Raw genomic sequence first — 17754 nt, 5'->3', positions numbered from 1 at the left:
TGAAGTTTTGAGCATTTTGAGAATTTTGAAAATTTTGATGTAGTTTCCATGGCAACAGTGTAGTTCCATTGATCGCCAAAGTCATCCAACACCTGTATATAGTGGGCACCTACATTGTTTTAAAATGTGATGATTCTGAGTTGAAGCATATCCAAACAGTTCACCAAAAACCAAAAACAGATTTTTTTTTCACAATTGTGCCGTTTCCATGGCAGCCATATTAAACTTTTCAATGCATAATTAAAAAGGGGGAAGGATATTAAAAATCAAATAAGTAACGAATAGGTAACGAATAGGGAATAGGGAATAGGTAACAAATAGGGAATAGGGAATAGGTAACGAATAGGCAACGAATAGGGAATAGGGAATAGGTAACGAATAGGGAATAGGGAATAGGTAACGAATAGGGAATAGGGAATAGGTAACAAATAGGTAACGAATAGGGAATAGGGAATAGGTAACGAATAGGTAACGAATAGGGAATAGGGAATAGGTAACGAATAGGGAATAGGGAATAGGTAACCAACTTGACGCCCATATAGAAAATGTAGGATTGAGGGTCCCCTCCCATATCATCAATTATAACTAGACCGTGGTTATTGACCTTTTCTCTCAGCCAGCTGAAAGAACAGAAAACCACACTCCACAAAAACACATTGGCACTAAACACTGAACAGCCAGTTTAAAATTCAGAAAATTTTATCTTAATATCGTATACAAAATAAAGGCAACAATAGTATACCTCTGATCGAAATTCATAAATCGATTGAGAAAACAAAACAACAATCTGAGTTACAAACTAAAACTGAGGGAAACACATCAAATATAAGAAGAGACACAACAGAAACATAACACTAAAATGTAACACACACAGAAATGAACTATTGTATAACAGTGGCCATTTTCCTGACTTGTACAGGACATTGTAAGAAAACAATGGTGGGTTGAACCTGGTCATTGTTTATCCCATCTACGACATCCATTTAATATCAATCATTATCTAAAAACACCACATTTCCAATACCATATCAACCACCACATGCACACATATAACCTATGATAGAGTGAAGCAGTCCAAAGATATTAAGAAAGCTCAAACTTGTTTGTTTTTAGAAATGAAATCAGCCGAAGTGAACATAGCTATGTTAAAGCCCGCAACACAGAGCTCTACGTTTGAAGCAGTAGGAACGTATGGGGCCGCCTTTGCGACTGATGGACTTGTGCTGAACCTTCAAAATGGATACTGGTGTACGCATACACGTGGTGAATTTAATCCATGGCTTATAATTGATCTTCAGGATACGTTTGAAATAAAGAAAGTTGTCCTGGTTAACAGACAAGATGGACATGGTAAGCTATTGGCAAGATGGAGTTGGTAACGATTCAAAAGATTTTTTTTTTACAGCACCATTTTCTTTCTCTATCATTACATAGACACGTAATTTAAGACCGATTTTTGATTTTTCCATGCTTTTTGTTGTCTCATTGCTCCGTTTATTCCTAACTTCAAATTCAAGGCGGTGTACACATCGGAATTCGCGATCCGAAATCCGCGGAATGATCCATGAAATGACATGGGTGCTCATCTATTCATAATGTGGTTTATATATTTCACAGAAAATATAAGTAAAACCTTTTTTGGATTCGGCATATTTGACAATCAAGTTCAGAAGTAATCTTTAATATGTGTTTTTAACCGTATGTCAACATTGAAAATTGGAATAAGGGAGCTATCAGGATTATAGTGCCTAACAAGATTTTGTGATTAGACGAATTTGACTTTAAAACGATTGTATTGACTTTTGATGTCCAGAAATAGGCAGATTGGACATATGTTAACTTTGTTTACTTACTACTTCAGTTTGGGATTGATTGCAATTAACATATCCGAATGAGACTTTTTTTGCTATGGTAAATAATAATTTTACCTGCGTAGCTGTGCGTAAAATATATTTTGGCATTTCTCTCAAAAAATGACTTGTTTAATGGAACAAAAAGTCCTATTTGTAAACGTTCTTTTTTGTCTCCATAATAGGCTTTTAAAAAATAATGTATCAACTGTGAATTTCGGAAATTTTTTGGAAAATAGAAGAAGTGGCAATTCTTACCTCTCATACCTTAACTTTCATTGATAAAACATAATATTGACTAGTCCAGTTTCTAGTTTGAAGGCCATTTTAGTTAACGTACACATTCTTTCACGTTCTTATTAATCAATAGTCATGTATGGAAAGCATAAACAAGTTTGAAGGTAAACTAATAACAACTTAATCCAATCAAATTGCCTACGATTCAATAGCAATGACCAGTCCACATCATAAAAAGTAATAGGGGGAAACTGGGTAGGGAGAACATGTCAGATATTTTAAGTTCATCATTTTGCAATAAAGAATAATAATTTGTAAACCAAATGATTTGCTATAATTTCGTGAACATGTCGTTCTGTATTGGTATAGTTTATGGATCTTTTATTTGCGTATTTTAGGCTGTAGAAAGTTTTGGCTCCAAAAGTCTACATAATCATTGACTTTAAACAGACAATTTGCCCTTTTTAAAACTTTGAATGTCACAAATAATACGCGACAACATAGTAAAACCATTTCTTAAAACACTGCAAAAAAATTCATTCTGATTGGTACAGTGGTATTGTCATAAATTGCGTTGGAGTGAACATTGGTATAGCAAACATCGAATTCCCTCACAAAATGTTATCACACACTATAACATATATCTTACACCTTAAGGAAAATCCGATTACGCGTGCTCCATTTATATTTATGTTCAAATCAGGTTATATATGATCGTTGGTTATTCTTTTGTAAAAAAGATGGTTTCTGGCTAAAAATACACACGAAATGCTGATATATTATAGCGAGTTCAATAGTACATTCCTAGGGATGTTATGTATGTAGCTTCTCTGTTTCAAATAACACATTTAAACTGTAATTAATTGATAGTATTTGAATAAAGGAACATAAAAAGCAGATAAAAATGAGGGAGAATAAGTTGTCATTGTGATTTAATTGGTGTTTATTTTTTACAGGTGACAGGTTGCATGACGTCGAAGTGAGAGCTGGTCTAGACGGTGTATCGTTTCCTGGAATCTGTGGATACTTCGAGGGACCCGGTCTTACTGGAGAGAGCGTCAATATGTTTTGCCAGGAGAATACAATTGGACAATTTGTCCGTGCTCAGATCGTGTTGGGATGGTATCCTGAGTATTTATCCTTGTGTGAAATGGAGATTTTTACATGATATATATACTCTCGAAAGTTGAAATGCAAATTATATTGTGTTTAGATATTGTCTATCAATATACCGAATCTCTTTTAAAATTTGGTTTTTGTTTTCTACATATGTATCCAAAAGACCGAAACTGCTATACAGAAAATCCCTATAACATTAAGGTTAAAAGGACAACAAAATACGTGGTTTCTGTTTTTTTCTCTATATATAAGCTGTTGAAGGTTTAATCTAAGGATGTTCTTATCCCAGGTATAGATTACCTTAGCAGTATTTGGCACAACTTTTTGGAATTTTGGATCCTCAATGCTCTTCAACTTTATACTTGTTTGGCTTTTATAAATATTTTGATTTGAGCGTCACTGATGAGTCTTATGTAGACGAAACGCGCGTCTGGCGTACTAAATTATAATCCTGGTACCTTTGATAACTATTAATGCTATACATTGTCGTTGATGACAAAGGTCAGTTCGCGAGCTTACCTGCTGAAGATTATTCCAAAAGTTCATGTTATGTGGAAGGAAAAGGTATATTTGTATAGAATCGTACGTTTGTTTTATTAGCACTGCATTTATATCATTACGATGAGATTTCTTAGCGGCAGTCGTCAGAGATTAAAAGAATTATAAATTGGCGTCAAAAATAACGAAAGGGTAAATATCTATCCAAATGAGTAATGTGTATAAATATGTAAACATGAAAAGCGCTTTCTACGCACCAAATTTAAATATTTTTAATTTCTATTACGATATGGGGAAGTACAGTTTTGGTACGCTTCTAGTCACTCGGGGGTGAGGGGTGAGGTGGCGGGTATCAGCTTAAGTGTACTGATATATTTGTTATGATAAACGAAATACCCTTCCTAAATCCTCCGTTGATAACAAAATGAGTTTTTAAGAACTTGAGGTTCCAACATGTAAGCGGCAACATTGGCCAGAAGTAGATTTGGGTTATTCCTTTAAGGTACCTAACCCCGTAGTTGCAACGTTGACCCGAGGCCGATGTGTTTATCTGTTAAAGATTTCTAGTTCCAAAGGTAACGTTGACCCGAGGTAGATGTGGTTATTTGTTTAATGTTTTTAATTCACAGGGCAACGTTGACCTGAGGTAGATTTGGTTACTGTAAATTCAGAAATTATTGCGAGGTTTTTATTATTGCGAAAAATGCGAGTCGTAAACGCAATAATTTAAACTCGCATTTTTGAATATTCTATATGAACACAGCAGGTCTTTATTCAAAATCGTAAAAATTAAAATCGCATTTCAGTCTAAAATGAAAAAATCGCAATAATAAATGAACGCAATAATTTCTGAATTTACAGTATTCCTTTGAGGTTGTAAATCCTTCAGTCGGCAACGTTGACCTGATGAAGATGTGTGATTTGTTTAAGATTTCTAATTCCTCAAGCAAAGTTGACATTATAAAGATTTGTTCATTCATTTGAGGTTGTAAATCATTCTGGCACCTTTGACCTGAGGTAGATTTGTTTATCCCGTAATGTTGTAAATTTCGCATGCAGCAACGGTGACTTTTAGTCTAGTCAATCTAGCATAAATTTGCCCCTAACCTGAAAGTAATTGCAACAGAAGATTTTTAAGTTGTAATCTTTTGCATTATACCCCAAATATACACAGAAAAAAGTCCCATAAAATCTAACTTGAGGAAGACTGAAAAAATCATCATTTAAAATTCCTATTGAGATTTGCATTGAAAAGGGAGATAACTCTTGCAAAAAGGCAGAAATATCAATAAAAATTGATACAAAATTAATACTTCACCACTTCTATTCATCAGAATGTATTGATTATTGACGTTTTAGCGGTCTTTATACTATAACACACAACTCTAAAGGTGTTTTCATATCTTTTATGAAGCTATAATCTAGATTTCGTAATTCATTAGTTGACCTTTTATTGATATTTTTAACATGTCAAGGTAAAAAATCTCAAATTTAATCAAAATAATTAGGCATGTATTCTTCTTTTTGTGGTTTAAAGTTTCTTTAGATAAGTAAGTTGCTGAAAAAAATAATATACAGATATAAACAATATCAAATCTTCACATCATTTTTTCAAAATGGTCACAAAGCTTCAGATTTGCAATTTCTTGAATGAAAAATGCATGAAAAAAAACAACTACCCATAACACTTCGGTTTTGTGCATTTCATAAGCAGGAGATTATACAATTTAGTCAAATACATACTTACAACCCCATCAAAGTATCATACTTTACATAAATTTTAAGAAAAAAACAAAAAAGATTATAAAAAAAGACTCATTTTTGCAAGAGTTACCTCCCCTTCCAATGTTAATTTCCATAGGAAATTTTAAATACTGATTTTGAGTTTTCCTCAAGATAGATTTTATGGGACTTTTTTATGTGTATATAAAGGACATATAGCTATAGATTAGAATTAAAACATTTTCTGTTGCAATTAGTTTGAGGTTAAATCTAAGTTTGACTAGAATTTTGATGAAGATTGGGTTATTCGTTTCAGGTTTCTTTTCCCTAACTTCGACAGCATTGACTTGATGTAGTTTTTGGCTTTTTAAGGTTCAATATCCATTGGGTGGCAACTTTGACCCGATGAAGATTTGTTTGTTCTTTAAGGTTGTAAATCCCTCAGACGGCAACTTGTATATGAGGTAAATGTTAACTTTTTAAGGTTCCAAGTCCCTCGGGTGGCAACGTTGACCCAAAGTAGATGAGTTTTTTTTTATTCAAGGTTCACAATGCCTAGTGCAACTGTGACTAATGGTAGATTTTTCTACCTTTTAAGGTTCTAAGTCCATAAGGTGGCAACGTTGATATGAGGTAAATTTTGACTTTCTAAGATCCAAGTGCCTAGATTGGCAAAATTGACATGAGGTAGTTTTTTTGTTAATTAATGTTTAAGGTCCCCTAAGTGGAAACGTTGCAATGATGAATAATTGTTTTTTTATTGGTTTAAGGTGCCAAGTCCCTCGGACGGTAACGTTAACCTGAAGACGATTTGTTTATACTTTAAGGTTACATATTCTGTAGGTGGCAACGTTGACATGATAAAGATGTGGTTATTTTCAAGGTTTCATATTTTTAAAGCGGCAACGTTTATTTGGGGTAGATGTTGCCTATCCTCTAAGGTACGTCCTCAAAATAAGTGATTAATCACATCGTGGATTAATCTAGTAGATTTTCTCGACATTACAATTTTTGGTTTGAGCGTTTCTGATGAAATAATCAAGTGAAGCAGAATGTACCAAATTAAAATTATCACATACGAAAATGACAGTTTTTAGAAAATGGGGGGGGGGGGGGGGGGGGGGGGGGGGGCATTAGACAATAGGAACTACGGTATTTACATGGCATCTTGTTAATTTTCTTTTATAGTTATTGAGAATAGAAGGAACCGGATCTATGTTAATCATAACAGTAGTACGGGTATTGATAACTTTATTAATCTGTTGAAAATGTTTGTATAATAGTGATAAGATTATAACACAATGTTGATTGCTGTACTCCTTTTTTGAAATTTGTACCTTTTTTGTCTGTTTTGTTTTGTTTTTTAACAAATTGATGTCAATATAATGAAATTGTGTGACACTGTCATAAAAGTGAGAGGTTAAGCTTGCCAAAATCCAGGTTGAATCCACCATTTTCGATATATAGAAATCCCTCCGCAAAGTCAGGAACATAACATATTTTTTTTCATTTGATATGTTTTCATCTTAAGATGCATTTTATTTTTGCGTTTTTTTGTTTCTCTTTATATCTCATTGATGCAATACATGCACATACATGCAAATACATGCACATTTCATCTTAATTAAGTACCAGGGCTTGGAATAACTTGACTACGTTACTCCTTTGTACTCATACCATCACTTTGTGAGATTATCTTCAAATAATAATTCCACCATCTCTTATCCCAAAATTTGTCATCACTGTCGAGTAAAACAAAACGAAATTGCAAGCATATCAGTTTTAATTGCTTAAGAGCATTCACAAATATATTTCTATGAATTATTCAGACACTATGTTATTCCAAACGTCCCAGTGGGTAGCAGTAAGTAACGGTCTTGAAGTAAAGAAAACAAAACATAATTTCTACCAAAAAAAATGAATGTTGCTGTATGATTTTTTTCTGTTGTCTAATCTTCCATTGGTTCTTTAGTTGTTCTGCTTATTTTTCTGATACATAGGATTATTCTGAATTATTTGTACCTGCTTTTTGAATTTTGAAGAATAACATTGAAATTACTAATGAATATAAAAAAGAAGATGTGGTATGAATGCCAATTAGATAACTATCCGCAAAAGACCAAAATGACACAGACATGAAACATGTTTTACGTTCAGTTTGTTTTTTTATTTAATCAGAATGAAAAGATTAGTCGATATATCTAAGGCCAGTTTTACACAGACACAGTTCGTGTTCCATTCTCTCTCAAAATCTACGTCAATTATTTTTTATGCTGAGAACCAGATAATTTTGTTTTTGCCTCAAGGGAAATTTTTTTCTTATAAAAGAGGGATGAAAGATACAAAAGGGACAGTCAAACTCATAAATCTTACAAACTCATAATATTTATTACTAGTAATCTGGTATTGTAGATTGTGTAGGGGTCACATAAAATGTTCCGAATAACTATTCCATTTTTGGCAAATTTCAAGAAAGCCTTCCAAGTATTTAAAAGAGGGACGAAAGATACCAAAGGGACAGTCAACCTCGTGAATCTAAAACAAACTGACAACGCCATGGCTAAAAATGAAAAAGACAAACAGAAAAACAATAGTACACATGACACAACATAGAAAACTAAAGAATAAACAACACGAACCCAACCAAAAACTAGGGGTGATCTCAGGTGCTCCGGAAGGGTAGGCAGATCCTGCTCCACATGCGGCACCCGTCGTGTTGCTTATGTGATTACAAATCCGGTAAATAATATAATTCAGTAGGTCAAATTCATGAAAGGGAAGGGGATTGTAGTTACGACGTAAGGAACATATCCGATATCATTTGTGAAACGGTTATTCCATAACGGTCAACCAACTCGTGATAGCGTCCGTAAAATTTACGAAGGGATGATTTCAACTTCACCATTTGGAACTCTTGGTTTAATAGCTTCCTTGTGAGAAGTAACCCTCTATCAAGAAAATCATGATAGGAAATGCAAGCACGGGAATATCGTATCAATTGGGAGATATATACCCCGTATGCAGGTGCTGCTGGAATGTTGCTACTTAGAAACGGAAAGTTCACAATTGGAAAGCTGAAATCATCTCTTTTGTCGTAAAGTTTTGTCTTCAACCGACCCTCATTGTCAATTTCTAGATGTAAGTCAAGATATGAAGCCGACTTAATTGTATCTGTAGTATCCTTTATCTCCAATTCGATGGGATAGATGCGATCCACATAGTCACCAAATTTTGAATTGTTTAGTGAAAGAACGTCATCTATATAGCGGAAAGTAGAGTTAAAGGATATTTAACTTTCATCCTTTGATTTAAAACCATATCTGTATTTTCTAATAGGAGGCTAGACAGCTATCGCTTACGTCAACTGTAAAGTAATTTGAATCGTTTAACCAAATCAAATACGACTCTCCGGATTTGGCGATAGGGTACAATTTTCCCCATGAAGAAGGAGATACAATATTTGTCAAATTCGTTGACTCGCAATTTTCCCGATTGCCAGATTCTAAAATAAACAAAAGAAATATATTGAAAGAACAGATATAAAAACATAAGGAGATGTGTCATATTATTGAACATTGAAAATCAACCGACAGATATATACACAAACTACGAGCAAACCCCAACTCATATGGTAGGCTCTACATCACACCGTCATGACAAGTGTGTTTGTTTTTGTAAACGTATAGTTCTAATAGATAGGATTTTTTCTTACCCATATTTTAGGGATATCAATAGCCAGTGGATTGGTCTAAGTAGTCGAACTATTGTTTAACTACCCTGTCAACATCGAAGTTGTGAGTTCGAATCCCGCGCAGGCAGATGCACTCACTTCAGTCCTAATTGTCAAATTTTGTTAGTTGTTTTTTTTACCGAAGGTAGGTGATCAAATACGTGACCGAATTATATATTGATCAGGTGCGAGTGGGAAATATTATGTTCATGTTAAAGGTGTATCTATACAATATTTTCAAACGCACTAGATTTATAATGTACTCTTTTTTTTCTAACACTTGGCAAACTGACTTGCCATTTTGTAAAAATCTTCCTGCACCATATACTCATTTCGACGATACATCTTTTTTTCAAAATACTCGAGGCCAAGTGTTAGGAATGGCTAAACTTATTATCAAGACGACGAGCTTAACCATACAAAAACAAAACACGAAACCTTTTAACATACAGCCAGTATTATACTTACTTGTTTTATTTACAGGATACATTTGTAAACTTGGTTCTGACGATACACTATAGACCTGCATGTCATATCTGTCCTGTTCTGGGTGCATACAATGTACCTTGGTGTTGTTATAACAGGCTAATCCGCATTCTTTCATGATGACGAAAACCAAAACTGTATACATGTTCACTATGAATTATAATGACAGCTGATTGTCTCGTAAAGTAATATTCAGTGTTCGGTGGAATGAATATTTATATGGAATATGAGAAATATATTGGATGTTTGGCAGATTTAACATTTATAAAGAACATGACAGATATTTATTAAATCATTAAATGGATAACTTCTACATCGAATGTCTTTTTAAAATTGCCACCAAAGTACGTTAACGCTGTTACAAATGCCAGAAAAAAGTTTTAGAATTTATAAAATGGTTTAATAATGAAGAACCCTTATATTGAACGTCATACTATTTGTATGGTTAATCTATATGAATAACACATTTCTTTTTTTATATAAGAATAAAATTAAGAAAGGAAATGGTGAATGTGTCAAAGCGACAACAACCCGACCATAGAGCCGACAACAACCGAAGGCCACCAATGGGTCTAAGTTAGTAGGAGCGTTTGTATATATATATTTATACAGATATATAAATGTTTGTTTAAGTGATAAATAAAACTTTGAAACACTACAGTACTCACTAAATCAGTATACATATAATTAGAAGCAGATTTTATGAAAAAATCAATCGCAGAAGTTAAACATAGTGATTGTTGTTGTGAATGATGAACTTGTAAAGATTCAACAGGTCAAGTTTCACTCGGGTTATGCTGTCGTATTATTATATACTTTGTGTAATACGATTGCAGTATGCACATGTCCAGTTTTAATTATACATAACCGTTTTAATGATGACTCAGTCGTTTGCTGCTGTGTTGCATATTTGTTTTTTTCCATTATTTAGTACAAAAATTAATGGCGTTAGTTTTCTCCTTAGAGTTGTTTTACATTTGTCTTTTCGTGGCCTTTAAAATATACATGTGAAATAACACATCATATTTTTATCAATAAAAATATTGGTACATGTAGTGTTAGGAAAATGAGAAAAATGTTTTGGATCGACTGTTCTTTTATTTTGGGAAAACACAAGTTTATTTATTGGTTTGAAATGGCTTTGAACTGATACTATTGCACTCATACTACATAAGTCCAAGCTTTGAACTAGCTTTCAGTAATTGCGAGTAGTCTTAGATTGGTACCTTGTGCTTTTGTTTCAGAAAGGAAAATAACAAAATTACTGAACTCCGATGAAAACTAAAAACAAAAAGTCCCTAATCCGATTGCAAAATCAAATGATAAAACACATCAAACGAATAAACATCAACTGTCATATTCCTGAATAGGTACAGGCATTTTCTAATATAGAAAATGATGTATTAAACCTGGTTTTATAGCGCTAAACCTCTCACTTGTTTGACAGTCGCATCAAATTTTACTGGTTTTACAACGATTCGTGAACAAAACAGACATAATAGGTAAACTTGTCTAAATAGGGGTACAGTATAAGTGTTTTGTGGGCTTAGTGGATCACTATGCACACAAAACATATACATGTTTCACTGATATATTGATAAGTCAAGACTTTTCACACTGTATTTATAATAAGTATTTTGGTTGTTGCACCATCGTCCGAGTTTTAACTTCGTAATTTTGATACACACATGTTATCATGTTTTCACTATTGTCAATATTTCCTTTTCTTTGTTATTTGTGTTACTCGCTTCTGAGTAGTGCACAATTGCAATTAGAGTCGTTAATGAAAGATAAAAAAAGAAGTAAACATCTATATATGATTTTATCTAAAGTTCTCTCCTATAGATTAATGGGGATATGATTGGTTAATGGACTACACGAGGGGACTATACATATTTGATATAGGGTGCCCTAAGATATATCTGGGACTATTATACTAATATAATTATAATATAACAGTCCTATAATACATATGGTTAGTTTATAAATAGAATTAACAACCAAATGGGGTTAGAAAGGGGTTACCTCCCTGTCAAAACAAAAATGAAATATAAAAGGTTTAAACAGACGAAGGAACTGATAATAACTACTGAAATACGTTCATAAAGCAAATTTAAAGCTAACATGTTGTTGTTGTATGCATTCTGTTTTTGTATAGACCAATGGAAGCAGGTTCTCAAACATATTTAAACTAATTATTGAAGACTTAATCACTCCCATAGGCCGATGGTCTAAATACTAATTTGTGAAGATAGTCTGTAAGATAAATTCGTTACACGGTGTGCTAGTGACGTAATACGACATTTATAGGGTCAGTGAACTTTGTTTATATTGTATTAGGTTACTAACACATCATGTAACTAACAATATAAAACAGAAGATGTGGTTTATTTTTAGCACGTTTATATTTTTGAAATATTGAATTAAAAAACCACACACACAAAGAACCTTACTACCAGAGATAACAATGTTTAAATTATAATAATTTAATTTTGAATATAACGCGTCTTATGATTGGCTAACGTTATTTTGTTATGAGCCTATGGATATAATTTAGTCATGTGACCGTGACGTCATCAACGTTTTTTTCATGGTTTTCTACGGTTTAAAATGGAACTTAGAATTAAAATATAAGAATTGACTGTAATACTTTTTTCTGTCTAATCGATATAACATAAAAAAAAATGTGATGCACACTGTTAAATAACCCGGTACGCATTTTTTTTATGTTATTTCTTCAAAGACAGAACAAATATTACAGTCATTCCTTAAATATATTTGAAAAATAAGAAAAGACTTATAGCAAGTAATATTACTACCTGTATATAAGATTAAACTAATCTTAATGTGAATTTCTAGTCATATGTTGATTATTTCGGACACCATCTCACCAGAAATCAATTATTAATCAAATAAATGTAACGGATTAATATATCACGTCGACGGAGTTCATTGGCAAAACACAATCATCATTGTTTTACTTTCTCATGTAAAAAGGGGAATGTTGTCTAAGTGAATAGGATCAATTCAGCAAAAAAAAAAATATCCATTGACTTCAATCAAACGTTTTACTGGAATTAAATCTATACCTGGTTTACCTATAGAAATCAGAAGCTTTCATGTATCATTCAGCCCTATATTTCAGAAAAAAAACCAGAATATAAGAACGTAAAAATTCTTTGACATGTTTTTATTGTACAACATTACTAAAGAAATATAAGAACAGACAAATGATTTCCTGCTTCAATTATAAAGGTGCTTCATTCATTCAGGTGTGGGATTTTCTCGTTGGGTTGAAGATCCATAGGTGACCTTCGGCTGGTATCTGTTCTGCGGTCGAGTTGCTGTCCCTTTGACATTTTCCCCATTTCTATTCTCAATTTTATTGTTCTTACTTCTTCTGGATACACATGGTCTTGTAAATTCACGTACATATGCCTCTATATAAAAAAGCCAGATTAAGTTTCGTTGAATGTCACAATATGTTTTTGATACGCCACGGGTACGTATTATAGTTAATGGACCGATGAAACTACGCCAGACATATGTTAAAACTTGCCCCGCATACGTCAAAGTGAAAGTCGAACGATCTTGAGTCGTATATACCGTACCTTAAACGTGTCCAAACTTATCCAACGCGCTTTTTACGTACATATTACGTGCATGTAGCTAACAGATAATTATAGTCGACGTTATGTTGTTATGTAGAGTTTACTCCATTTTATCTTTAAAAGTCGTCTCGCTTAAATGAACCAAATTCTGCCTGGTCCAATGCTAGGGTATTGAGTTGCGTCCCGATTTAAGGATCAAATGGTCCAACACAAAGGGTTAATTGATCCAATATTAGGGTGTGGCGTCCGTGTCCTATATTACGGGTTTACAGCATCCGGGTTTTAGCGATCGAACAGCACATTTATCACTACTGTTAGGCTTTGTAAAACATTTGCAAAAGAGTGAAAACTATATTGACTCATTTGAATCAGTATTAATTTATATTTCTTTTGAATAAATTGTGTAAATAAGAAAGGAAATACATTTTTCTACATTAAACTGCTGTAACACTCTAAAAAACAAATAAAATTGAGAATGGAAATGGGGAATGTGCCAAAGAGACAGGTTCTCTTCAGACCATAGAAAAAAAAACAACAGCAAAAAAAATAAATATTCGTTTTAACATGCATAAGGAAAAAAAAGTCATTGTCAAAAAATTTCGAACGCAGCAAACTGAAACATGGGTCACGCTTCAGTTTGCTGCGTTCGATGAGCGGATTTGGTGTAACCTTCTTCAAGAACGTTTGTGTCGACACATTGTTTGATTGACAGATGACTGATTAACGTCCAGTGACAAATATTACATGAAAATCCAGTTCAACAACCTGTCAATTACAGGTATATAAAACCTGCTTTTTACTAGACAATGTCTATGCTGAGTCAAATTTATACATGCTAGCTATAGCTGACAAGGTTACGCAGGAAGACATACCGTATAACGGGTAATTTTCACGGGATTTACATTTTCGCTTATGTTCACAGATAGAACACAATCGCCAAATTAAATTCCTCTAATTTAAAAGTGTACATACAAAGGTAGTGATAAAAGTATTGAATTCGCCAAATTTTAACCGCCAAAATATTTCGTACACCTTATTAAATGAAAATCGCGAAATTTTCAACCCGCAAAAATAACCAACTTATGGTTACACTTTAGAAATGCACAATTCCACCACATTGTATAGCAAAGCATGCAATCTTTGACTTACAGTCATACATTTTTCGAGCACGATTATCGTACACAGACTCAAAAATCAACCAATGATATTACTTAATTTGGTGTTTGACCGAAAGGCATGTTGGGCGTAAAAGTTATCAAAATAATTGGCTCCTCTCAGTTATGTATCGAATCCACGACATTCTGTCTATATTTTACAGGCGATCACGATAACATGAGTGCATCGACAGTCAACATTACTAGTACCTTGGAGTCGAGAAAAATAGCGGAGAACAAAACCAAAACATGGCGTTGTGTTTGTATTCAATCCTTATAAAGACACACATTATTTTCCTTTAACACCGAACCATATTCCTATATTCAACTAGAATATACTCGTGATATCGCGGGTCCGTGACTGAATTAGAGTATATAACTATGCGTAAGCCTTATTTAAGTATTGGTTTTGGGATCTGATAAAGTCATGCCGATTAAAAGATACAAAGTTTTCTCTGCTTCCAAATCTTTCTATTTGAACCTGTCGACCTGGAACTTATCAATTATTGGTTATATCAATTTTTTGGAAAACAAAAAGTCAGGGAAGGAATAATTTTTTAATCAACAGCATTGTGTATACTAGTATTAGTTATAAATAAAGTTGTATTCTTTGTTTCGCTGTTATACGCCATGCCCGCTAGCAAATTGAAAACAGTATCTATATGCCTTATTTTAAGTCCAGAGTTTTAGTATTTGTATTGTTATCTTCGAAAGTCTTATTGATTAAAATACTACAAAAGGGAACAATTTGACAATGATTGAATTTAGTAGTGTCAACCTTGTGATTATGACCCGTGACTTGTATAGAGCAAAATCCTTAATACACCGTTTGGTGATGCGCATGTCAGATGCGGAAGGTACAGATAAGGTAATACCTAACAAACAGGTGAATATACTATTGGTATCGGTATCGGATTCGACTCAGAACTTGTTAATTATGGGCAATTTTAATTATGTGGAAAACAAAAGGGTCTGGAGTGGTATAATTTTTAATCTACACCATTGTCCTATATAAGCTATATATAAAGTTGATTTTTTGATTTGTCGTTTTTACCCCATGATGACTGACAAATTGGACCTCGTTATTTTAGTATTATAGATAGGTACCAAAGTGTCCTTGATCCATCGTGAATATTGATTTGTTTTGTTTTGTCGTGACTCTAATTTCACATTTATCTTTACATATATATATGAAGATCCCACGAGATGGTTTTGTCTATATTTCTTCATCAGCTTTATTTCTACAATTGTTTACACGCATAACTTAAAATCCAATTAGAGGTTTTATGTATGAGTTTAGATAAAAAAAGTACCGTTTTATCTTACACAATTATTCTTTCCATTGGTGGCCTTGTGATGTTTTTTGTCCTTTTGTCCAATTGTTATCTTTTTTTTTAAACATATTCTATGTTTCCATTTTATTCTCTTATTTATCAATCATGGCTAAAAACGTATACGAAAAGATTTTTTTTAATTATTCAACAGTAAATTGCTAAGTTTCTTAACATCCAACATCATGGAGACATCTTTCTTCAAATAATCAAGAAATCTCTTATAATCATGCGGACATTATCAAAAGGGATCTGACCTAATAAAGGCAACAGTAGTATACCGCTGTTCAAAACTCATAAATCCATGGACAAAAAACAAAATCGGGGTAACAAACTAAAACCGAGGGAAACGCATTAAATATAAGAGGAGAACAACGACACAAAACCGAAACGCAACACACACAACAACGGACCAAGCAACAGACAAAACACAACGAGAATAACAAATATAAATTTTACATCAAAACCAAATACATGAATTTGGGATAGACAAGTACCGTGCCACGTCTTATCTCAATATCTCAAAAATAAGAGAAAACACAAACGACTAACGTTAAAATGCAACACACACAGAAACGAACAATATTATAACAATGGCCATCTTCCTGACTTGGTACAGGACACTTTTAAAGGGGAATACAAGTGGTGGGTTGAACCTGGGTTTATGGCATGCCAAACCTCGCACTTTAATGGCAAAGTTAAATATAACATTGAAATGACAACATAATATTACAGGACTACAATACAAATAAAAAGGAGAACATATTAGACAAAGAAAAGCATGATTAATAGATAACAAAAAGCATCAGGTTTAAAATTCAATACGCTAAAAACGCGTCTTGTCCACACAAGACTCACCAGTGACGCCCAGATATAAAAGATCGAAGCTGAAAAAAGTACAAAGTTGTACAGCACTGAAGATCATAAATCTTTATAAGATTTGGAGAATTCAGTTCCTATCATGTTAACTCAAAGGCAACAACAAAATAACGACACATGATACTTTTCATTCCCTATTGTTAATTGTTTTAGGATGAAAATGCTTTTCGGAAATTCCTGAGATTATCCACAGGTTTAATGGGGTTCGTGTTGTTCAGTCATTAGTTTTCTATATTAAGTTGTGTGTGCGATTATTTGTCTGTATTCATGTATTTTTCATTTGAGCCATGACGGTATCAGTTTATCTTTGACTTATAATTTGAATGTCCCTTTCGCCTCTCTTTTAAACAAATTATCTTACATTACTTCATATCAGGGCCTGTTGAAAGTGAGTTTACTGTGTAGGTAACCCCGTTGTTGAATGTAGTACATATTGAAAAGAAAAATCACAAAAATACTAAACTCCAAGGAAAATTCAAATCAGAAACTACCTAATCAAATGGCAAAATCAAAAGCTGATCAAATACACCAAACGAATGGATAACAACTGTCATATTCCTGACTTGATGCAGACATTTTCTTATGTAGAAGATGGTGGACTGAATCTGGTGTAATAGCCAACTAAACCTCTCACTTGTATGACAGTGTCATCAAATTAAAAACAATCAGAACTGCAGATGCTAAAAATGTTTAAAAAAAATACACAAATTGTCAAGTACTTTCTTTGAGCCGCAATAAAACCGTTAAAGAATTAAAATCTTTTGATAACGTATCTGCATGATAGATTTTAACATATGTTTTTCTCAAATATGTATAACCCGGAAGATGTGGAAAAAGTGATTTAAAAATAAAACAAATTCAGACATTATATTTTCAGTGCTACATTTGTATATTGACAATTTGGTAATCCGTTTATCTATTTTTTTTACATTTCTTTGGTTTTATTAATTCTATTGAAGTCGGTAAAGGTTCTAGTTCTGTACTGTCCGGATCATGCTAATAAAGTTTAAAGTATTTGTATTCCGTCTTTGATTTACTTAAGCCGGAAAACAAGCGGTTATATATGTTCACTTTCTATTACACCTTGACAGAGTATCCATGATAGGAAGATAACGACTTGTATCGATTTCATCGTAT

The 17754-nt window shown here is 33.1% G+C and overlaps 1 protein-coding gene across 1 annotated transcript; it reads left to right on the top strand.

The window, feature by feature from the left end:
- Positions 1-1084: 1084 nt before the first annotated feature.
- LOC134719552 (fucolectin-like) lies at positions 1085-3277 on the top strand. Its single transcript, XM_063582545.1, has 2 exons — positions 1085-1350; positions 3044-3277. The coding sequence occupies exons 1-2, from the start codon at positions 1116-1118 to the stop codon at positions 3253-3255; spliced, it is 447 nt and encodes a 148-aa protein (XP_063438615.1). The 5' UTR covers positions 1085-1115; the 3' UTR covers positions 3256-3277.
- Positions 3278-17754: the final 14477 nt, after the last annotated feature.

This window comes from Mytilus trossulus, chromosome 5 (genome assembly GCF_036588685.1).
Source record: "Mytilus trossulus isolate FHL-02 chromosome 5, PNRI_Mtr1.1.1.hap1, whole genome shotgun sequence".
Lineage (NCBI taxonomy): Eukaryota > Metazoa > Mollusca > Bivalvia > Mytilida > Mytilidae > Mytilus > Mytilus trossulus.
This window is presented reverse-complemented; position numbering and strand designations above follow the sequence as displayed.